The sequence below is a fragment of the Anabrus simplex genome, chromosome 1 (assembly GCF_040414725.1).
Source record: "Anabrus simplex isolate iqAnaSimp1 chromosome 1, ASM4041472v1, whole genome shotgun sequence".
Classification (NCBI taxonomy): Eukaryota; Metazoa; Arthropoda; class Insecta; order Orthoptera; family Tettigoniidae; genus Anabrus; species Anabrus simplex.
The window spans coordinates 780,256,323-780,275,750 of record NC_090265.1 but is presented as its reverse complement, the minus strand read 5'-3'; the positions used below and the strand labels follow the sequence as shown (position 1 = coordinate 780,275,750).

The 19,428-nt window shown below is 38.2% G+C and overlaps 1 protein-coding gene across 1 annotated transcript in view; it reads left to right on the top strand.

Moving 5' to 3' along the window:
* The window catches only part of Mcm3 (minichromosome maintenance 3), a 154,641-nt gene that overhangs the window by 126,375 nt on the left and 8,838 nt on the right, over positions 1–19,428 (top strand). Inside the window, exons 10-14 of the mRNA XM_068225217.1 lie at positions 2,088–2,236; positions 7,361–7,516; positions 7,600–7,750; positions 16,441–16,701; positions 16,886–17,067. Of these exons, the coding sequence (XP_068081318.1) occupies positions 2,088–2,236; positions 7,361–7,516; positions 7,600–7,750; positions 16,441–16,701; positions 16,886–17,067 (899 nt within the window). The remainder of the gene's footprint in view (positions 1–2,087; positions 2,237–7,360; positions 7,517–7,599; positions 7,751–16,440; positions 16,702–16,885; positions 17,068–19,428) is intronic.

Genomic DNA, 19,428 nt, shown 5'->3' with positions numbered 1-19,428 from the left:
CTTCTAGCAACTAATAATGGGTGAGTACGAACTAGTACTATTTTTTCAAAGATGATAGGTTGCTTTTGCCATATTTAAGCAAATCATTACCTTTAAAAAATAACCATTCATAATATCTACTCTGGAATATCAAAAATTAATGTACCATACAGCACGTTTCCATACACAGACATCATTTTGCCTTAAGGAGCACGTTTGGTAGCACCATATTCTAATAGAAAACATTATACTTATTTACTTCTTGAGCGCGAGTAGTTATGTGGTATTTAAAGGAAAATAATTTCAGTTTTTTATCACATATTTTAAAGTTTTTCAGCACATAAAAAATAAATATTTTTCACATTTTTAGCACATAAAAATCCGCTCCCTAATTATGATGATGACCTGTAGTTAGGAAAAGATTCCATAGACCCTTTGCGAACGATAGGTTATATACCCTCAGCTCAGACGAAGTCACAGAGGTTAGAAATTCAACGCTGCGTGTCTTGAACGATGTCACAGCGGCTTGTGCGAAACTGCCAACTTGGAAACTAGTTACAAGACTGGGCTATGAGAAAATATTGGTCTGGCTTGGTTAGGTCCGGCTTGTAACAAGACTATTGTGCAGGGGCAACAAAGCGGTCAACAGGCCTCTAGAATCCCTCACACACCACAAGGTACGACGCAATTAATCACCCTGTGACTAATTAAAATGTATCTGGCGGCTTGCGCGCTTTTCTCTCTTTTTTTTCAATGAAGTTTAGACTTGGACAGACTAATTTTCATAACCATACTCACTGCAGGCTTTTAGCACAATCTGCCATTAAGACAAAGTTGTCAGCGTAGACCAGACTGCTTACTACATTTCCACCTAATTGAATCCCTCCCTGCCACTTCATACATTTCAGCAGATGATTCATATAAACTATGCACAACAAAGGTGAAAGATTACAACCTTGCCTAACCCCTGTAAGAACCCTGAACCAAGAACTCATTCTACCGTCAATTGTCACTGCAGCCCAATTCTCAATATAAATATCTTTGATTGATTTTCATAATCTACCCTCAATCCCATAGTCCCCCAGTACAGTGAAAATCCTTCCCTCGGTATTCTGTCATATGCTTTCTCTGCACGTACGAAACTTAAATATAACTGTCTATTCCTCTCGTAGTATTTTTCTGTTACCTGGCACATACTGAAAATCTGATCCCGACTGCCCCTCTGTGGTCTGAAACCACACTGATTTTTCATCCAACTTCCTTTCAACCACTGATCGTACCCTCCCTTCCAAGATGCCGGTGAACATTTTGCCTGGTATACTGATCAGTGAGATACCTGCACCCATCTTCGGAGGCCACATGCCATCATCATTATTATTATTATTATTATTATTATTATTATTAGTATTATATTTACATGACAAAAAATGCAAAAATACAGTACCCATATTTTATTATTTTACTTTCCCCTGTTTTATATGTCACCCGCATTTATCGTTTACCCTCATCCATCATCATTTTCACTCTCCCCCTTGAAGAACGATGCATCGAGGTTTTACTGTACTCTATGAAGCCATTTCATCTCCGCCTTCCCACTGTATTTCACCATTCGGGTCTAATTTCATCTGTTCCTGCTGATTTATGATATTGGAATTTGTTTACCATCCTTTCCACTTTATCACATGAGTGTAAAAACACAAATAAACAAAAACATATGTCTGAAATAAATTAACATTGGGAAGAATAGGAATTTTTTTGGACCTCAGAAAAAAATACGAGCAAGCATAAAATACGTTAGACGTATGAAACATATAAAAGTTATTTTAAGACTCTTATGGCTCTCGCTTCATTTTGTGTTGTGTTTTTTGTCCTTCGAAAATTCTTATATTAAACTACCGTAGGTAATATCTTATGGTTACAAGAACCCTTTCACTGATTCATCTGTTTTAATTAGTGATTTAGTATGTGTCACTTTTTCCAGGATTGTTATTCATACACTCAGCAAGGCTCATAACTAAAATTATGTATGTGGGCAAATAACTTCCTTCTTCTTTTTTGTTCTTTGAAGTTTTGTTCATCATCTGTTTACTTTTTTTCCCTTCCTGCAGTATAACCAGTACAAGACACCCATGGAGAACATTGGCCTTCAGGACTCCTTGCTGTCCCGTTTTGATCTACTCTTTGTGATGTTGGATTTGGTAGATACTGAACATGATAAAATGATATCAGACCACGTGGTGCGCATGCACAGATATAGGTAATGTGATCTTATTTTATTAATGGATGTAGAACAGGTACCAGTAAGATAATAGTTTATTTAGGTTGATTACATTCACGGCCCATATTAAGACGCTACATGTGATTTAATCAGGTAAAAATTTTCCACCTGTTCAATACAGTAAGCTTTTTGCTATGCATTATTCATACACTCAGCAAGGCTTCAGTGATTATATTGTACACAGTTGATTACCCTCAGTATCGATGTCTCGGTATGTGCACTGGCAAGCTCTCTTGCTGATATTCGAAGGCACTGTCAAAGTTGATTAATACCTGTCGATTGGTATAAACAAACATTCATGTTCGAAGTGAAAGGGTAAACATGTTTTCATAATAAGTGCACTAGGGCCGGTATTAAAATGAGGGTTTAAATGGAAGATTGAATTAAACACTAACTTGAGTTTAAACCAATGTTGAGTCTTATAATGGCCGGCCTAAGTTAAACAAAGGTGAAGAAGGAAATATACGATTTTGGTAGGAGTGACTTGCGAGAAAAGAAGACAGTCGATAATGTTTTGCAGTGACTTGCAAGAAAATATGACTATCGATAATGTTTTGTTTACTTCTTGTAGGTAAAATGGCAGATAAAAGCAATACATGTTGTCCTCATTTTACTTGTGAGGAAATAGAATTGCTTGTGCAATTAGTACAGAAAGATTTATTTAGTCCGTGAAACAGTGGCCTTATGAATTCCTCCGAAATCTCCCATTGCAATGAACATACTACGGGAGGCATAAAACCGTAATGCTATTAGTAACTGACTGAGGGGTTCTACAGCATGATTTCTAAAAGAGAAGGAAGTTACTTTATTTTCTAAAATTTACACTTTTGACATTCAAACTGTTCATAAAGTCATGTTTACATTCTTACGTTTTCGTTGCATGTTTTATTCTAGCACCGATTTGCTGAAATAGGGTTATGACAGTCTGTTTTGAAAGCCTAAACCTATTTAAAAACTATTTTTCATTCCACATATGAATGTGACGTGACCTTGCAAGAAAAACTCGTGGTAACCATGGTCATTCAATAATTTGAACTACTTCTTCGTCATCGCTTAGTATTTCTTCAAAACACCTCAAAAATATCTTCGAGATCCATTTGTTCTGCCATGTTGTAAGGTTATGTATTCTTAAACTTCAGTTTAAACTGTAGATGAGTGGCAGTAAAATTAATCTTTAGTTAAACTTAATCTTAAATTTTATAATACACGACTAACAGATAAACCAAAGTTTAAACTGAACCAACAGTTTAACCCTCTGTTATAATACCAGCCCTAAGTAATCTAAATAACTCGTTAGAAATAAAGGCTGAAAAACAATCATAATTTTAATACTAGGTACTGAAAATAAATAAGAATGTAATACTTCAAGATTTCTGAGGTTAGTTTATATATTCTTAGGTCTGGTTACATTACAGAAAGGCTATTCTAGCATAAATTTATAGCAACAAGGTTTTCATTACTCTACTTCGGCTTCAAATATATTTTCATGATACTTGCACAATTAAGTTAAGCGAGAGTACAGTGAAACCTCAATTCTCCATTTTTCGGGGGACCATGAAAATAAAACGTACAATACGGGAAAATGGAAAATCCGGGAATGAATGAAAACAATTAGCAATTTGGCTAAACATCACAAAAAATAAAATATGTATAATTATAATGTTACAAAATCTCCTAAACCAAACCAAACTACAGCCCTAATGGGACTTTGCCCACCAAGCGACTGCTGCTCAGCCCAAAGGTCTGCAGATTATGAGGTGGCGCATTGTCACTGTGACGAATCCTCTCGGCCACTATTCCTGGCTTCCTAGATTGGGGTCGCCATCTGACCATTAGATAGCTCCTCAATTAAAGGTAATAACGTAGGCTGAGTGGACCTGGAACCAGCCCTTATATACAGGTAAAATTGCCTGACCTGGTTGGAATCGAACCCAGGGTCTCTGGATGAGAGGCAGGCACGTTAGACCGTGAAACCGCATTATTTACGCCATTAAAGCCATACATACTGATTAATTACGGGTACGCGAGTTCAAAATCTCGATACCTTATATTCAATTTTACAGGGGAATTTTTGTCAGTTTTCTGCGAAAACTTCTTTCAGTTCAGTAACTTTGATTAGCCTAACTCTTCGAAAAATCTAATAACGCCAAGCCAAACGACAATCGACCACAAGTAGTTTTTAATTCTCTCATCTAATAAAATAAAGTACATTAGATACAAAAGCGCCCAACATGAAAGCGAAATCCCTTCTTTTCTCAATCTTTCATTGTAATTTTATCTCCGGTATACTGTTCGTAGTTAGTTTCTGGAAATCTTGTACCGCGTAAATTAGGCCTACATCGACTTTTAAAGGTTATGTTGAATTCGAAAACATGGTTTCGAAAGTATTGATTCTCAAAATTCTCAAATGCCTTATATTCAGTTCTGCCCGTCATTAATCCAATCAAATAGGAAAGAGGAAAAAAACATTAAAATTTCAGAAATTACGTTTTTTGTGACCTTGAGGTCATCTTGAAAGTGCTTTCGCTGCACATGTCAGTACGAGTTGGAAATGATACAAATCATTTACATGTAACATGCGCAAATAAAACGACTGCGGTTTTTGGCACTTTAAAAACGAAAACATAAAATTCCCAGTCTTACATTAGGACCGAAATAGTACTAGGCAATCCCAAAACCTCCCATGGCTTTCTTTTTTAATGTACGGTGCAACATCTGTTCTGGTCTAACATAATCGTGGTCTTGCTAACATAATCGTGTACGATAATATTAAAATGCGGTACTAAATTTATGTTAAGAAGGCGCAGTTTCGATTTCTGCCTGAAAACCCAGTTACTCTACAGTGCCCTGAGAAAAGTGCTGAAAACCTGTTCGGCAGTACGATCGAAAAAAAAGTAAAAACATAAACATCTAACCCTGGATATAATGGACGTTTTATATGTGCGAACATTTGACGAAACTCGTTTAGTCTTCAAGCAGAGATGTCGAAATGCGCCGTGTTTCTTTACAATTATTGTGGCCACTCTGCTTTATGATTTCCGAGATTCTCTAAACAATACCGCCCGAATGCGATGCTAAGATAGTCCCTGATGCAAGTTCACCGCCGATCGCTTTTCCAGTACAGTACGGTACTTGCTCTAATTATCACAATGACGGGGCGTTAACGCCAAGATCCGTAAGTATGCCATAGTCGTCCTTTCGTGAGGTACAGTTTATTAAAAAACGATTGATCGAGGATTTAGCATGGACTGTTGATCCGGGAAATAGTTTCTTCGAGGAACGGATAATGTAGGATTTTTACAACGTGATTTAATTACGATGCTTGCGCAACCACGTAATTTGAACGCATATTCCGGGAAAATGTAGTTTCCGGGAACGGGTAATTGAGGTTCCACTGTATTTGAGTAAGAAATCTGAAGCCCTTGCCATTGAAGCCTGTGGAGTGATACTGTTACAGTTTTTAACAATGAAATTGAACCTGTGCTTTCACATAGTATTGGAATTAGAAAATAACTAAAGAGTAAGCCACAGTATGGAAATCTTCCTCGAAAACATAAGTTTTGAACAAACTGATTGCTGTTTCGTGCAGATTTTAATGGGTTTCTTTTTGTATCTTTTTCAACTTTTACGAAAAATGGGATATCACGACAGTCCATTATAGTGTGTACATTTTTCATCGTTATCAATTCTCACTATAATGGACTTCTGCTGTGCAAGGAAGTAAGTATTGTATTGGCCCAAGTGTGCAGGCATTTTTGGAAGGTATTTGCAAGTAAAACTAAATAATGCATTTAATTATAATATTTTCTATATATATGAATAATCCTGGCCCTTTTTTTTTTTTCAAAATCTGGCAACGAATTGTCAGGGTGTAGGTATAATTTGCATCGAGGTCAGTACAGTGCTCCTTATATACAGAAATCTCAAAGTTGGTATTTTTTCACCTGCTGTATTGGCAAATCTGTTCCCGTGACGATGAAAGAGTGTGCTGTGTAAATATCACGTCATTTGCACAGTGTCAGTTTAAGTAGTAGCATGTGTTTGGGATGGCTAGTGTGATTTTTATAGGTTATTCCTATCTAAAGAAGGGCTCCGCATTATTGAAGAGGCAGAGCAAATTGGTAAGAATGACTTGAAGACTGCTGATTTTATGTGTAAGAGTGGATTAATGAAGGGCATATAAATTTCAAGTGTTCTGTTACTCGGGGAACTTACGTTCCCTTCTGATGCGTCTATGATCTTTTTGGCTTAGTAAAATAATATTTGTGTTTTTTATAATTCAGATTCAAATTCTTCTGTAGATTGAAGAATTTTATTTTGTTTCCACTTCATTTGTTCAGAGAGGATGATTACCTAGATGTACTTCTCTTAACCCTTCAAGCCGGTATTAAAAGTTGGCTAAGTTTTACCGTACAGCGGTAATAAGTTTTAGAAAAATATCACAATTTTCCATGCTGTCACAAACATTGCTATAACTTCTGAACGACTTGTCCGATTTTGTTCAAAATATGTGGATATGCAGTTCATATCATGCAGATGTATGTACATACAAAAAGGAAGCATGCAAAGTAAAAATATGCCTAATTACCTTCTTGTTGGAGTAAAATTAAAATCAACAGGTGTCCATGACCACTCTGGTGAGCATTCACTTATATTACTATCATTATGTACATCACACGTAATTTCCTGCTGTGCATAATCATCATCGATAACACTTTCGTTATCACTTGGATTATTCTCATCACTCCTTTCACCTAATATGTGTTCGAGAACTGCATTAGATAAATACAAACTATGCAAGGACATTCATGAAACAAATTCTTTTTTTACACCAACACAATGCTGCATTACGCAGAAGATACTCCCCTGCATAGCAATATACCCTGTGTTGCGAGTTGTGCTCAAAATTGACATTGACTACCAACAGGTGGCATGCAGATCTACATCTAAAACATCGCTAACTTAGTCTGTACAGGTATACGTCAAACCGCTCCTGTGTGATGTTTTGTAGGTCCTTGCACATACACATCGAACCGGCTTGAGCGGTTAAAACAAAAATCACCACCACCACTCCACTCATGTATGTCTTGTGTGGTTGTTCAGGAACCCGGGCGAACAAGAAGGGGAGGTCTTGCCCATGGGCTCTGCTGCAGACATGTTGGCCACTCAGAACCCAGATGTTGAGGAAGAAGATGATACCAAGACCCCAGTCTTTGAGAAATATGATGCTCTGCTCCACGGTAACACACGATCACGGACGTACGTATAGTTCATTTGTTCTCCTGCCATTATTTCCGGAAAACATTTATTTCAGATTGTTCAAGTTAACTTTCTCATTTCAGTGACAAGATCATCAGCATAAAGTTTATGCGAAAGTACATTCACATTGCCAAGTGTATGAAGCCAGTGCTGACTGAGGAAGCATCTGAAGCCATATCTGAGGAATACTCCAGACTTCGTTCCCAGGACACTATGGAGTCTGATGTTGCAAGGGTGAGTCATCCTGTAGTGGGTTTCACATCATCATCATCATTATGTTTGGAGCAAAGGTGTTCTTAATCGTGGGGCTGTTCTCATGCACTGTCCCCCCCACAGTTCATCTCTCTATATCAAACCACCGGAATCAGTGGTTCTCACCAGGTGCTGTGAAACATCCGAGCCTTGTGATGATGTTAATATCAGTAATTAAAATTATCACTCACTATTCATTTTGAGAAAAGATCAAGAGAATAATATTAAACAGCCTAAAACATATTTACAGTATTGTGCATGGGATATGTTTTGGCCCAAATATATGCTTTTTACATTAACCCATGCATATTTGTTGGATTGACACTGCATTGGGACTGGGATTATTTTGAGGGAAATGTAGTGATGCTTCACATGATGAGAAATTTCTTACTTACAAGAGCATTAAAGATTTAGATATACACAAATTTTCTGCAACGTCAAGAATAGGACCTTTGCTCATATTCATGAGCACCTCTATATCTTGTATGTTACTGAAGCTATGCTTTGAATCTTGAATGTGCTGGCCAACTGCCGAGTATCTATTATATTTTGTAGCATTAACATGCTCCATGTATCTGATTTTGAAGTTCCTCCCTATTTGACCAATGTACGAGGATTGACAGTTTTGACATTGGAATCTGTAGACTCCCGATTTTTGGTAAATGTTAGTTTTTTTAATTGAGCTGATAATTGCTTCATTCACTTGGACCAGTTCTTCAACTCCAATTCGAATCTGAACGAAATCTCAGAAAGAACTAACATTCTGTTTGATTTTTTAATTAAAGTATTTAAGTATTTTAATCTTCCGAATAAGAGGTCAATATTTAGCGTGATACACAGGACCCTATCACGTTACAAACCCCCACCACATGGTTCACAAGACCCACCTTAAACCTACTACTCCCCTAAAGAGATCTTTTTCTTCCCCCCCAGACCCACCACACATAACATTTTATATCTCCTTCTCACAAGACTAACGTCTTTTTCCACTAACTGATTTCATATTCATCAGTGTTAAAATTTTATCAGGTATAAATTACATACCAAGTTATTCAAATAAGTTCTCAACGTTCGTGTTGACGCATAGCACGTGTGAGTGTTTAATATGACTCTATTCTTTGGAAGCCTGTCGGAGCCTTGTATTGAACGGATGCACAAAGACTACATATTAAAGTATAGTGGGAGATTATATGCATACTTCAATATGTCGCTGCGCCAGATTTAATTATTATGACATTGCTCTTCTGTTATGGTGATTTATCTTAACACATGGTGTGAATGGACGGCTAAAGATTTTTAATGAACATATTTCAATGTGTATCCACAATAGTTTTGATTATTATGTCGTTGCTTATATATCTGTGATTCATTTTATGGCTGATGATGACATTTTAAATGTCAAAACTGGTCCCAAGTTGAATAACAGTTATTAGTAACATCAACACGTAATTAGTATTGAATAGGTTGAACCTAATAGATATCTCATCTCTATAAAAATACAGAAAACATGACTTTTACACTACAGTAGAAGTCCGTTATAGCGAGAATTCATAACAGCGAAAAATTTACTCGCTATAACGGATTGTCGTTATATCCGATTTTTGTATAAAAGTTGGAAAACCCTTCATGCCCTTTAAAATCAGTATGAAACTGCAATAAGTTTGTTCAAAACTTGCGTTTCCGCAGATGATATCCATACTACGGCTTACTTGTTTGTTATTTTTCGTAATCCAATACTACATGAAAGTGTATGTTTAATTTCATTCTGAAAAAAATATAGTTCCGTATTTCTCCGAATCCAAGATGAGCCCCACTTTTTCCTTCAAAAAATTTAAATCACGCTCAAAAAGAAGTTTGTAAAATCATACGGGCCTGCGCATTTTTAGACGCCGAACATTGAATTTCGTCACGCCGTATTTCATTTTTTTGCGGCTGCACAATTATTCTTTATTTCCGCGGGTTAAAGGACCATTAACTTAACGTTGGCATCATAATACCGAAGAGAACTCGTTGAAAATGTTCCGGCAATACCGTACCTATTCCATGCGTATCTACAATACAACGATCCATCAGGAAATTATTCTTGCTTTCTATAAAACTGTTACTTTTACGCAGCGTCAGATATAACTGGCTACCGCTACACGCACGTCCCGCTTGTCGAGTGCGGACAAATTCAACGGCTAGCGATGTATAGGCGTAATCACGAACGTTGAAAGTCAACGAACGAGTTTATTGCGCCACGGTATGGCCAACTGTTCTTGTGTTTTTCGTGCAAATACCTCACAATTTCATCATCGACTTCTTTAAAACGTCCTTGTTGCGGACCACTGAATGCATTTTTTGTACAGTACGCATTTTTTTAGCTTCACGCTAACGCCAAATATTGGCTTTAGTTAGGCCTATGCCGTATTTTCTTGCGGCTGCACAATTATTCTACATTTCCGAGTGTTTAATAAACATTAACTTAAAATTGGCATCATAATATCGACTAGAACCCGTTGAAAATTTGCCGGCAATACCTTTTCCACGTATTTTTACAATAAGACTATCCATCACAAAAACATTCCTGCTGTCTATAAACCTTAATTTTACAAAGCGTCAAGTAAGGCTTTTCAGGCGTTTGCTCTATTAACCAGTGTTTTGTCTTAGGTCTGACACTAGACTCGTCAGAGTGGGATGTGTCAGACCCTACCCACTGACGCTGGGTGTATGCAGGTGAGCTTATCAGAAGCCTATATATGAGGCACAGTCTGATAACTGCATACGGGAGATAAATCTCCACAATGGAATTATTGCCCGCCTAGCAATTCCGAATGGAAAATTCTAAATTCCCATGGAGGGAATTAGATATTTTTCACCAATAGAGCATGTCAAAAACATATCAGATGTAAGGTTTTTCAGGCGTTTGCTCTATTAACCAGCGTTTCGTCTTAGGTCTGACACTAGACTCGTCAGAGTGGGATGTGTCAGACCCTACCCACTGACGCTGGGTGTATGCATTTTACAGTATTTAAATTTTGATTTGGAACACCAAATGACTCAAATATGTATTAACAGTAAGTAACTAGCACATATCTACGTTATGTTAGCTGGGCGGTCTGTAAAAAGGTCCTAGGGAGAACACTGTTCTCGCATAACAGGTTGTCACTATTATATGCTGGAGTATTGAGCTGTCTCCTTAAATTAAAAAACTTTTGGGTATTTTTTCTTTCCCATGATCGATCCATATGGGAGAATTGTGGCAGAGGACAAAATGGTTTTTTGATGATTGATGCGATAAAACGATAGGTTCTGCTTAGATTCACAATTAAACTCAAATGAGGTAAAATACAATCAGCAATTGGAATAAAAATCCATGCTCGAAATGTTCATTGATTCAGTCTTATTGTAGGACAAATCTAGTTGTAACAGGTGTGGGTCCAACCGTGTTTACCACAACTATTGATCGGCTGGAAGAATGCTTTAAAATTATGAAGACTGTCAAATGCTGTTTGTTTGTCATGCTTCTGGAATGGAGTGAAGTTCAATCAGTCACTACTGATCTGCATTTAGGACAGTCAGTCAGGTGGCAGATTCCGTATCTATTATTTTCCTAGCCTTTTCTTAAATGATTGCAAAGAAATAGGAAATTTATTGAACATCTCCCTTGGTAAAATATTCCAATCACTAACTCCCCTGCCTATAAACAAATATTGCCCCAATTTGTCCTCTTGAATTCCAACTCTATCTTCATATTGTGATCTTTCCTACTTTTAAATACACCACTCAAACTTATTCGTGTACTAATGTCATTCCATGCCATCTCTCCACTGATAGCTTGGAACATACCACTTATAGGGCATTATAAATTTTCCAGCTAGTTGAGCAGCTCGTCTCCTTTCTCCCAAGTCTTCCCAATCCAAACTCTGCAGCATTTTTGTTACGCTACTCTTTTGTCCGAAGTCACCCAGAATAAATTAAGCTGCTTTTCTTGGGATTTTTTCCAGTTCTTGAATCAAGTAATCCTGCTGGAACCATATTCTGGTTGGGGTCTTACCAGAGACTTACATGCCCTCTCCTTTACATCTTTATATTAACACCTATGTACTTACAATGATCCCCAAAAGGAACTTTCACCCCATCAATGCAGTAATTAAAACAGAGAGGACTTTTCCTAATTGTGAAACTCACAACCTAACTTTTAACCCTGTTTATCATAGCATTGCCTGCTGTCCATCTCACAACATTATCGAGGTAATTTCCTTTACTCATATCATTTTTATATATAAGAAAACATAAAGGTCCAATAATACTGTCTTGGGGAAACTACCTCACTCCTCATTTCCCTAGTACGCCTCTTCAGTGTCGCCTAGGTTATTTATGACGGCTGTTGACGGAGCTGCAGAGGATCAAACCAGCCTTCGGGCTGAATACCCAACACACATGGGGAGTTCTGCTCTTAATTATTACAGGGTCAGATAGAGCTTCACCTACTCTAATTCTCTGAAACTTTTTTTAGAAATATAGCCACACATTCTGTCACTCTTTTGTCTAGTCCAGTTGCACTCATTTTTTCCAGTATTCTCCCATAATCTCCCGTGAACTACCCTATCTCAAGTTTTGAGACCCATAAATTTCTTCACAGAGAATAAAAGTGTAACTAGGATATTTAGTCACTACGGAACCGGGATGAAGTTCATTACTCGTAATAATAACCAAATTGTTCTCTTGAATTCCAATTTCATCTTCATATTATGATCTTTCCTATGTTTAAAAACTTCACTTAAACTTATACATCTGCTGATGTATGCCATGGCATCTCTCCATTGACAACTCAGAACATGCTGTGTGGTTGAACAACACACCCCCTTTCTGTCTGCCTCCATAGACTAATGGTAAGCATTATTTAGCTCTCGTCCTCAGTTGCCTGGGTTCGATTCCCTGTACTGCCACAAATTTAATAAAGGCAGGATGATCGGTAAGTGATTAAAATAGTACATAAGTCAGTACAATAGTAGCATCTTATAAAAGGAGTGTTAATTAGACATGTTTCAACTCTCTATGAGTCATCTTCAGTAAAACACTTTCAATTAAAATGACATTAAGATTAAAATTATGGAATATACAATAAAATATTGCTTAAAGTTAATGATAAAGTGAAATGGAAGGTACAAATGAGCATGTTATCCTGTCTGTTCTGGTTTGCAGTGTAGCGAGGCTCAGCCTCTGGTCCGTGAGTAAAAACTTGAATATTTTCAGTCGCAATGCCTCTATCATATGGCGGAGGCCTCAGTTACAGATAATATTTTCTCATGAGAGGAACCATCAATAACTATAATGTTCTGTTATCCACTTACCACCCCCTGTAGGTGGGGGCAGTAGAATAACACCCACGGTATCACCTACCTGTTGTAAGAGGTGACTAAAAGGGGCCTCAAGGGCTATGTACTAGGGAGTGTGTGTTGGCGGCCACAGGGCCCTTAGCTGAGCCCTGGCATTGCTTACACTTACTTGTGCCAGGCTCTCCTCAATTGCATCTCTCCTGTCCGACCTCCCTTGGTCATCTCTTGTTCTTTACTGACCCCTACGGTATTAAAGCACTCTAGGCCTGGGGAATCTTTTGTTATGCCCTTCGTGGCCCTTGTCTTCCTTTGGGCAATACCTTCATTTTTCGAACTGTCGGACCCCTTCCATTTTTTCTGTCTGATTAGTGTTATATAGATGATGGTTACCTATTTGTACTTCTTCTTAAAACAATAATCACCACCACTAACTGTCTACTTGACCGTCCTGAGTCCCCTGATTATGGAGCCGAGTCAAGAGTGAAAATGAATCATAAAACAGAAGAAGAACGAAAAGGAAAGGTACCATGGAATGAACAAAACCTTCCACACTAAGATTCTATCAACCTTGACCACTAGCTAGTTTCAAAATTTTTAACATGTCACCGAATGTACAAGTCTCATGAACAAAAGTTAATTCGAGACCCACCATCAACGTTCAGCCAGCCAAACACGAGTAGACTCGGTCCCATCAGCAAGGAGTTAACACAATAAAATCTGAAATGTAGAGCTAATCCGATGCTAACATGCCACAGCGCATGCCGCTGCTAACAGATACTGATATTTGTGATGAATTATATGCAGTCCAGTTATTTACTGAGTGACAGTGAATTAGGTATTTCTAATTATGTTAGTGATTCCAAAAGTGATTTTGGAACATCTACATCAAATCGTGGACAATAATTTCTTGTGTTTGAATACAGCAGTAACTCTGATACAGCTGATAAAAGATCTAAATATAGACAATATGGGTCCAGTTTGAGTGTGGAAGTGTAATTTTATTCTTGCGAATTTGAACTATCCGGTCAGCAGAAGTAGCAGCCACTTGTATACCGGGTCAGTCCATTGTGCCTGACTCTTTCTGTTGTTAGGCATCCCAGCGAGCCCCCTGTGGGTGGGGGATGCAGATGAAGAATACCCCCACAGTATCCCATGGCTGTCGTAAGAGGCAACTAAAAGGGGCGACCAAAGGATGATTGAATCAGAACCATGCGACTACTTGTATTTAGTACCATCATGCGAGGAACACTGTGGGTCACCTTTACTTGTGAATAGTACTATTATGTTAGGTACCAGTACACAATAGGTTTGTGATTAGTAGTATCTCTCTCTCTCTCTCCCTCTGTGTGCGTGGGTGTGTGTGTGTGTGTGTGTGTGTGTGTGTCTCTCACAGTATGGTACCCATAATACCACTATATTGGTGGCACCGTGGGTCTGCATTGCCTGTGATTAGTACCCACTATGTGAGACACACCATGGGTTTGCATTGTCTATGAGTGGCGCCGTAATGTGAGAAACACCGTGGGTCTACATTGCCTGTGCATATTATTTTACCTGGAAGTAGTACCACAATGTGTGGAACATTCATGATTGGTACTGCTACATGAGAAATACCATGGTTCTTACTTTCCTAGCGTTAAATACCATGACAGGCTGTTGTTGGATTTTGATGCTGTTTAGACAACAAGAATCGTCAATTCAGGATTGCGCTTTGGAAGCAGCCCCTTCGACAGTATACTATTGTTAAATCGTTTCTGGGATTCTACTGATTGTTTTAAATTCATAATCATTTTCATCGTCTTTTTCCTTTTAATTCTAGTCAGTGGATTAATTTTGGAATTATTTTTAACTTTCAATATTGTGAGTTGGATCCGCTGATTATTTTAAATTCATATTTATCCATTCATTCTTCATCACATTTTGAATTCCGGTCAGTGGATGAGTTTTGGACTTTTAAATTGTCATTGCATTTTTTCTCATTTTGTACCATTAGAGGCCGATGACCTAGATGTTAGGCTCCTTTAAGTAAAACCATCGTCATCATCCCAACGAATGTCAATGGTGTATACCAAGCTGTAATCACCTTCAAACACTCACTGTGTCATCATAACAAGACTTTTGCAAAAACATTGTGCAACAGATATTTACACAATACATCAAACTGTCACATGCTTATGTAAAAAGTAGTCTAATTATAAGTTTTTGATTGGATATGAAATTAACGCTAAACGCGATGGCATGCTGTTAGAAAACGTGCGAGTTCATGAAGCAGAAAGTAGTTTTACACCAAGTACGCTTTCTGATGAGCTCGAGGCAACAGGCACCGTGATGCCATGGACTAATCACAGATGTGCTGACTCATGTGTCTTTGGTAAGTGGGTTCAGATCCCACGAGCGCTAAGTATTTTTTTTTTTTTCACATTTCGCTTTGAGAATCAAATACAAGGCCATTCGTGCCACATTCGACCAATAGCATGCAGCATGTGTGTTCAGTGTGTACTGGCCTTACACTTGGTGTAGTCTAGCAGTGCTGGTCATTTCTTTGCTGTGTATTCAATAGATGAATATGTTGACATGCTCCTCATCTATGGTGAAGCAAGACAGAACGCACAGCGCCTATACCATGACATGAGGGTATTCAGATACATTGGCATAGTGGATGATCTCAAAGTACAAAATGTGTATAAAATTATCAGGCTCAAGTGGGATTCAAATCCATCTACAAATTCAGTTGTATTAGCAGCACCCCACTTAACTATGACACCACGGCGACTCCAGCCAGCAATTTGGCGGAAAGCGTATTAGATGGACAACTACTTCCACTTCACAAATGCAAGCTCATAATTGGCACATACTTTTTACACAATCATTTGACAGTTTGATGCATTGTGTAAATACCTGCCGGATACTTTTTTTTTTTCTTAACGTTGAATCAACACAGATAGGTCTTACGGTGATGAAGGGATAGGAAAGGGCTAGGAATGGGAAGAAACATAAATCTTTTTTGCAAAGTTGATGGTGCAGTAAGTGGTTACGGACAACTGTTTCTTGGTGTACGGTAAAGGAGAATGAACCATCTCACCACCATTGATGTTCATTGGGATGCCTAACAAGAGAAGTCAGGCGCAGCGGACTCACCTGGTATTTGGAGCCCCTCACCATATGATGTGTGTCATGATATTAGGGTCCACAGTAAAGCATTTCGTCAGTCAAAACAAATTGGGAACCCCTTCCCTAGCAAATCATTGTGTTAATTGTTTTTTGTGTTCTTCCTTTCCTAGGTTCCATTCTTTATGCCCATAACAAAATATTAGATTCTCTTGTATTTAAGTATGGTTTCTTTCCTTTTAGACCCAGCCTGTAACTGCCCGAACATTAGAAACTTTAATTCGGCTTTCAACCGCCCATGCCAAAGCTCGACTTTCTCGAACTATCGACCTTGAAGATGCACAAGCTGCGATAGAATTAGTGCAGTTTGCCTACTTCAAGAAAGTCCTGGAGAAGGAGAAGAAGAGACGTCGCAGTGGCAATGCCACGGCTGACACAGCAACTGATGATGATAGTGATGGGGAGGGCCAGCAAAAGAGAAGAAAGAAATCTCGTAAAGATAAGGTAACTAAACTTCACTGGACAGCAAGCTTTCTTTTGTGGGGAACTTTGGTTAAATTGACCAGAAATTTATCCCTTTTTTTTTTTTTTTCCTTCTCTTTTTGTTGACACATTGTTTGTTTCTCTATCCTAACTCTTGTGTTCACATTTCTGTACACGGCTAATTATAAATGATGTAATTCTGTAGCCTAAGGAACCACGCCCTAAGCCAGGACAGGAAGGTTATGACCCCTACGATTGGTACTCTGAAGATGAAGATGATGATGCTACTGCTGGTCCCAGCACAAGTGGAGCAACAGCTGAGCAACCGCCGGCACCGAGCTCAGAACCTGCCGCTCCTCCTGCGCCGGCTATCATCTCGGAAGAAAGGTGAGGACTGGTTACATTAGATACAAAAGTCCTGTTTAGTTAGTTGGCTTGATCCGCGGGTTATCGCATGCAAATAGTCGTTGGTGTACATTTTTGAAAATCCTCTAAGTTGTCCGCATTTCTTATATTGAAAACCTATTAACCCATTCAAGTCACATTGTTGACTGTGGAATCACTTGCCTGCCAATACTTTGAGTGTACCTGTCACACAAAAACATAAATAAAATATTTATTTATTTATTTATTTATTTTACAGTAGAACCTCGATAATTCGAAATCGGTTAATTCAAAATCCCGCCTAATTCGAAGAAGCTCTCGTTCCCGGAAACATGAGATACAGTTTTGCATGTTATTTCAATTGTTTAATTCGAAATACGGTTAAATCGTAATTCGAAGTACAATGTCGGCCCCATTACCGAGATTTAGACTTTTAATTCGAAACTGCCTTTACATTTTAAAACAATAGTACGTTACAGAGTAATTTCAACTCGAAATTTATCCGCTGCGCGTCATAATAGAACGCGCGTTCCGAAACGTGGAGGGGTAGCTTTCCGCATTTACACTCACTTCGGTGGGTCTACAGTGCGCTTCATGATTGCTAAGTTGAATGAAATCGGAATTCTTTTGTATTCAACCTTTTAAGGAACTCCGTAATATCACCCAACAGGCAGTGTGCGGGAAAACAGAATCCGCGAACACTGGCGATACCAACAGTTGACGAAAAAACGTGGCTCATATAATAAATTCGTACGCACCGAACAATACTTTCATTGCCGGTGAAACTGCATTGCTTTATTTTAATGCGAGCCCAAACGGTCTTATGGTTCTAAAGGAGAAATTGCCAGCCGGGAAATCGTTCAAGGGTGAGGGATGGGGGTCATAGTAGTGCACATGGATGCGAGATACTTTATCGCCTCGCCATAGGAGAATTCGATAAGATACAATGTTTTAAGGGCGTCGGGCACTTTCCATGCCAGTACAAAGCATCTAAAAATGCAAACCGTACAGAAATCCAAAAATAATGCATTTGCACAGGGGAACCGGCATAATTTATCCTCGTCTTTGAACTGTGCGATTTTTTTTCTTTCGTTGCGTGAGGTTATGTTTGTCAGTGATTTATCCAAGTGCATTATTTGAACATTGTAAATGCACCTTGTTGGATACATTTCGGAAATAGTTTTTTCCATGGCATTTGAAAGGTTTAAACTGTGAATCGAGGTGATTGCATGTATTAATGGGTCTTAGATTACTTTGTGACGCTGCAAGTGTTTACATTTCTCAAGTGCGAGAGAAGTGCCATGGCGGGAAATCGTCCGGGGATAGTCATAGGAAAGTTCGATTTTAAGAGCATCGGTTACTTTCTGTGTAAATACAAGGCATCTAAAGTGCGTACTGTATAGTACTTTAATTAATAAAGCACTTGCACATGGGAGCCAGCATAAATTTCTCCTCGTCTTTGAATCGTTTTTTTTCTTTCTTTCGATGCGTGAGGTTATGTTTACCAGTGAGATATCCGAGTGCATTATTTGAATACTGTAATTGCACCTTCTTGGATACATTTAGGAAATAGTTCTTTTTTCATGGCATTTGAAAGGTATAAACTGTGAATCAAGGTTAACTGCATCCTATAACGGGCCTTAGAATATTTTGTAACGCGGCAAGGGTTGGTACTTCTGAATTGCGAATTGGCGGTTAATTCGAAATCACATAATTCGAAGTCCGATTTTTGAGTCCCAACGACTTCGAATTAACGAGGTTTTACTGTATTTATTTTATGCCTTTGTATGTGGCGAAGTTAGGGCTCACGGCCCTCTCTTACACTTAACCACTACGTGCAGTACATAATCACATACTTTAGTAAAATAACATTAGCAAACCCTAGGAGCTACTTAAATTTATGGAGTAATATTATAATAGATTATAATTGTTATTTTTAATGATTAATATTATCTAGCCTATCTACATCTACATCACCTAACAATAGTTCTAAATCATAATTGCACTCATACACACTAACATTCATACAAGCTGGTCACGTATTTAAGAGGAAATCTCGACAAGACCGTTTAAATGAGACTGTTGAAGTGCTATTACGTATACTGACAGGGAGTGTGTTCCATAGCCTTGCCCCAGACACTTGGAAAGAGTGGCTGTATACAGATGAATGATTAACAGGTATCATAAGGGTAGAAGTCGATCTGGTATTATGTTCATGGAAAGATGAGAGGAAGTTAAAATGTGAGGATAGGTATTCAGGTGTAGATTCGTTCAGAAGTCGAAAAATTAGTGTCGCAGTATGTAAATTCCTTAGATGATCAATTTTCAGCCAGGATAGCTTCTCATAATAAGGGGAAATATGTG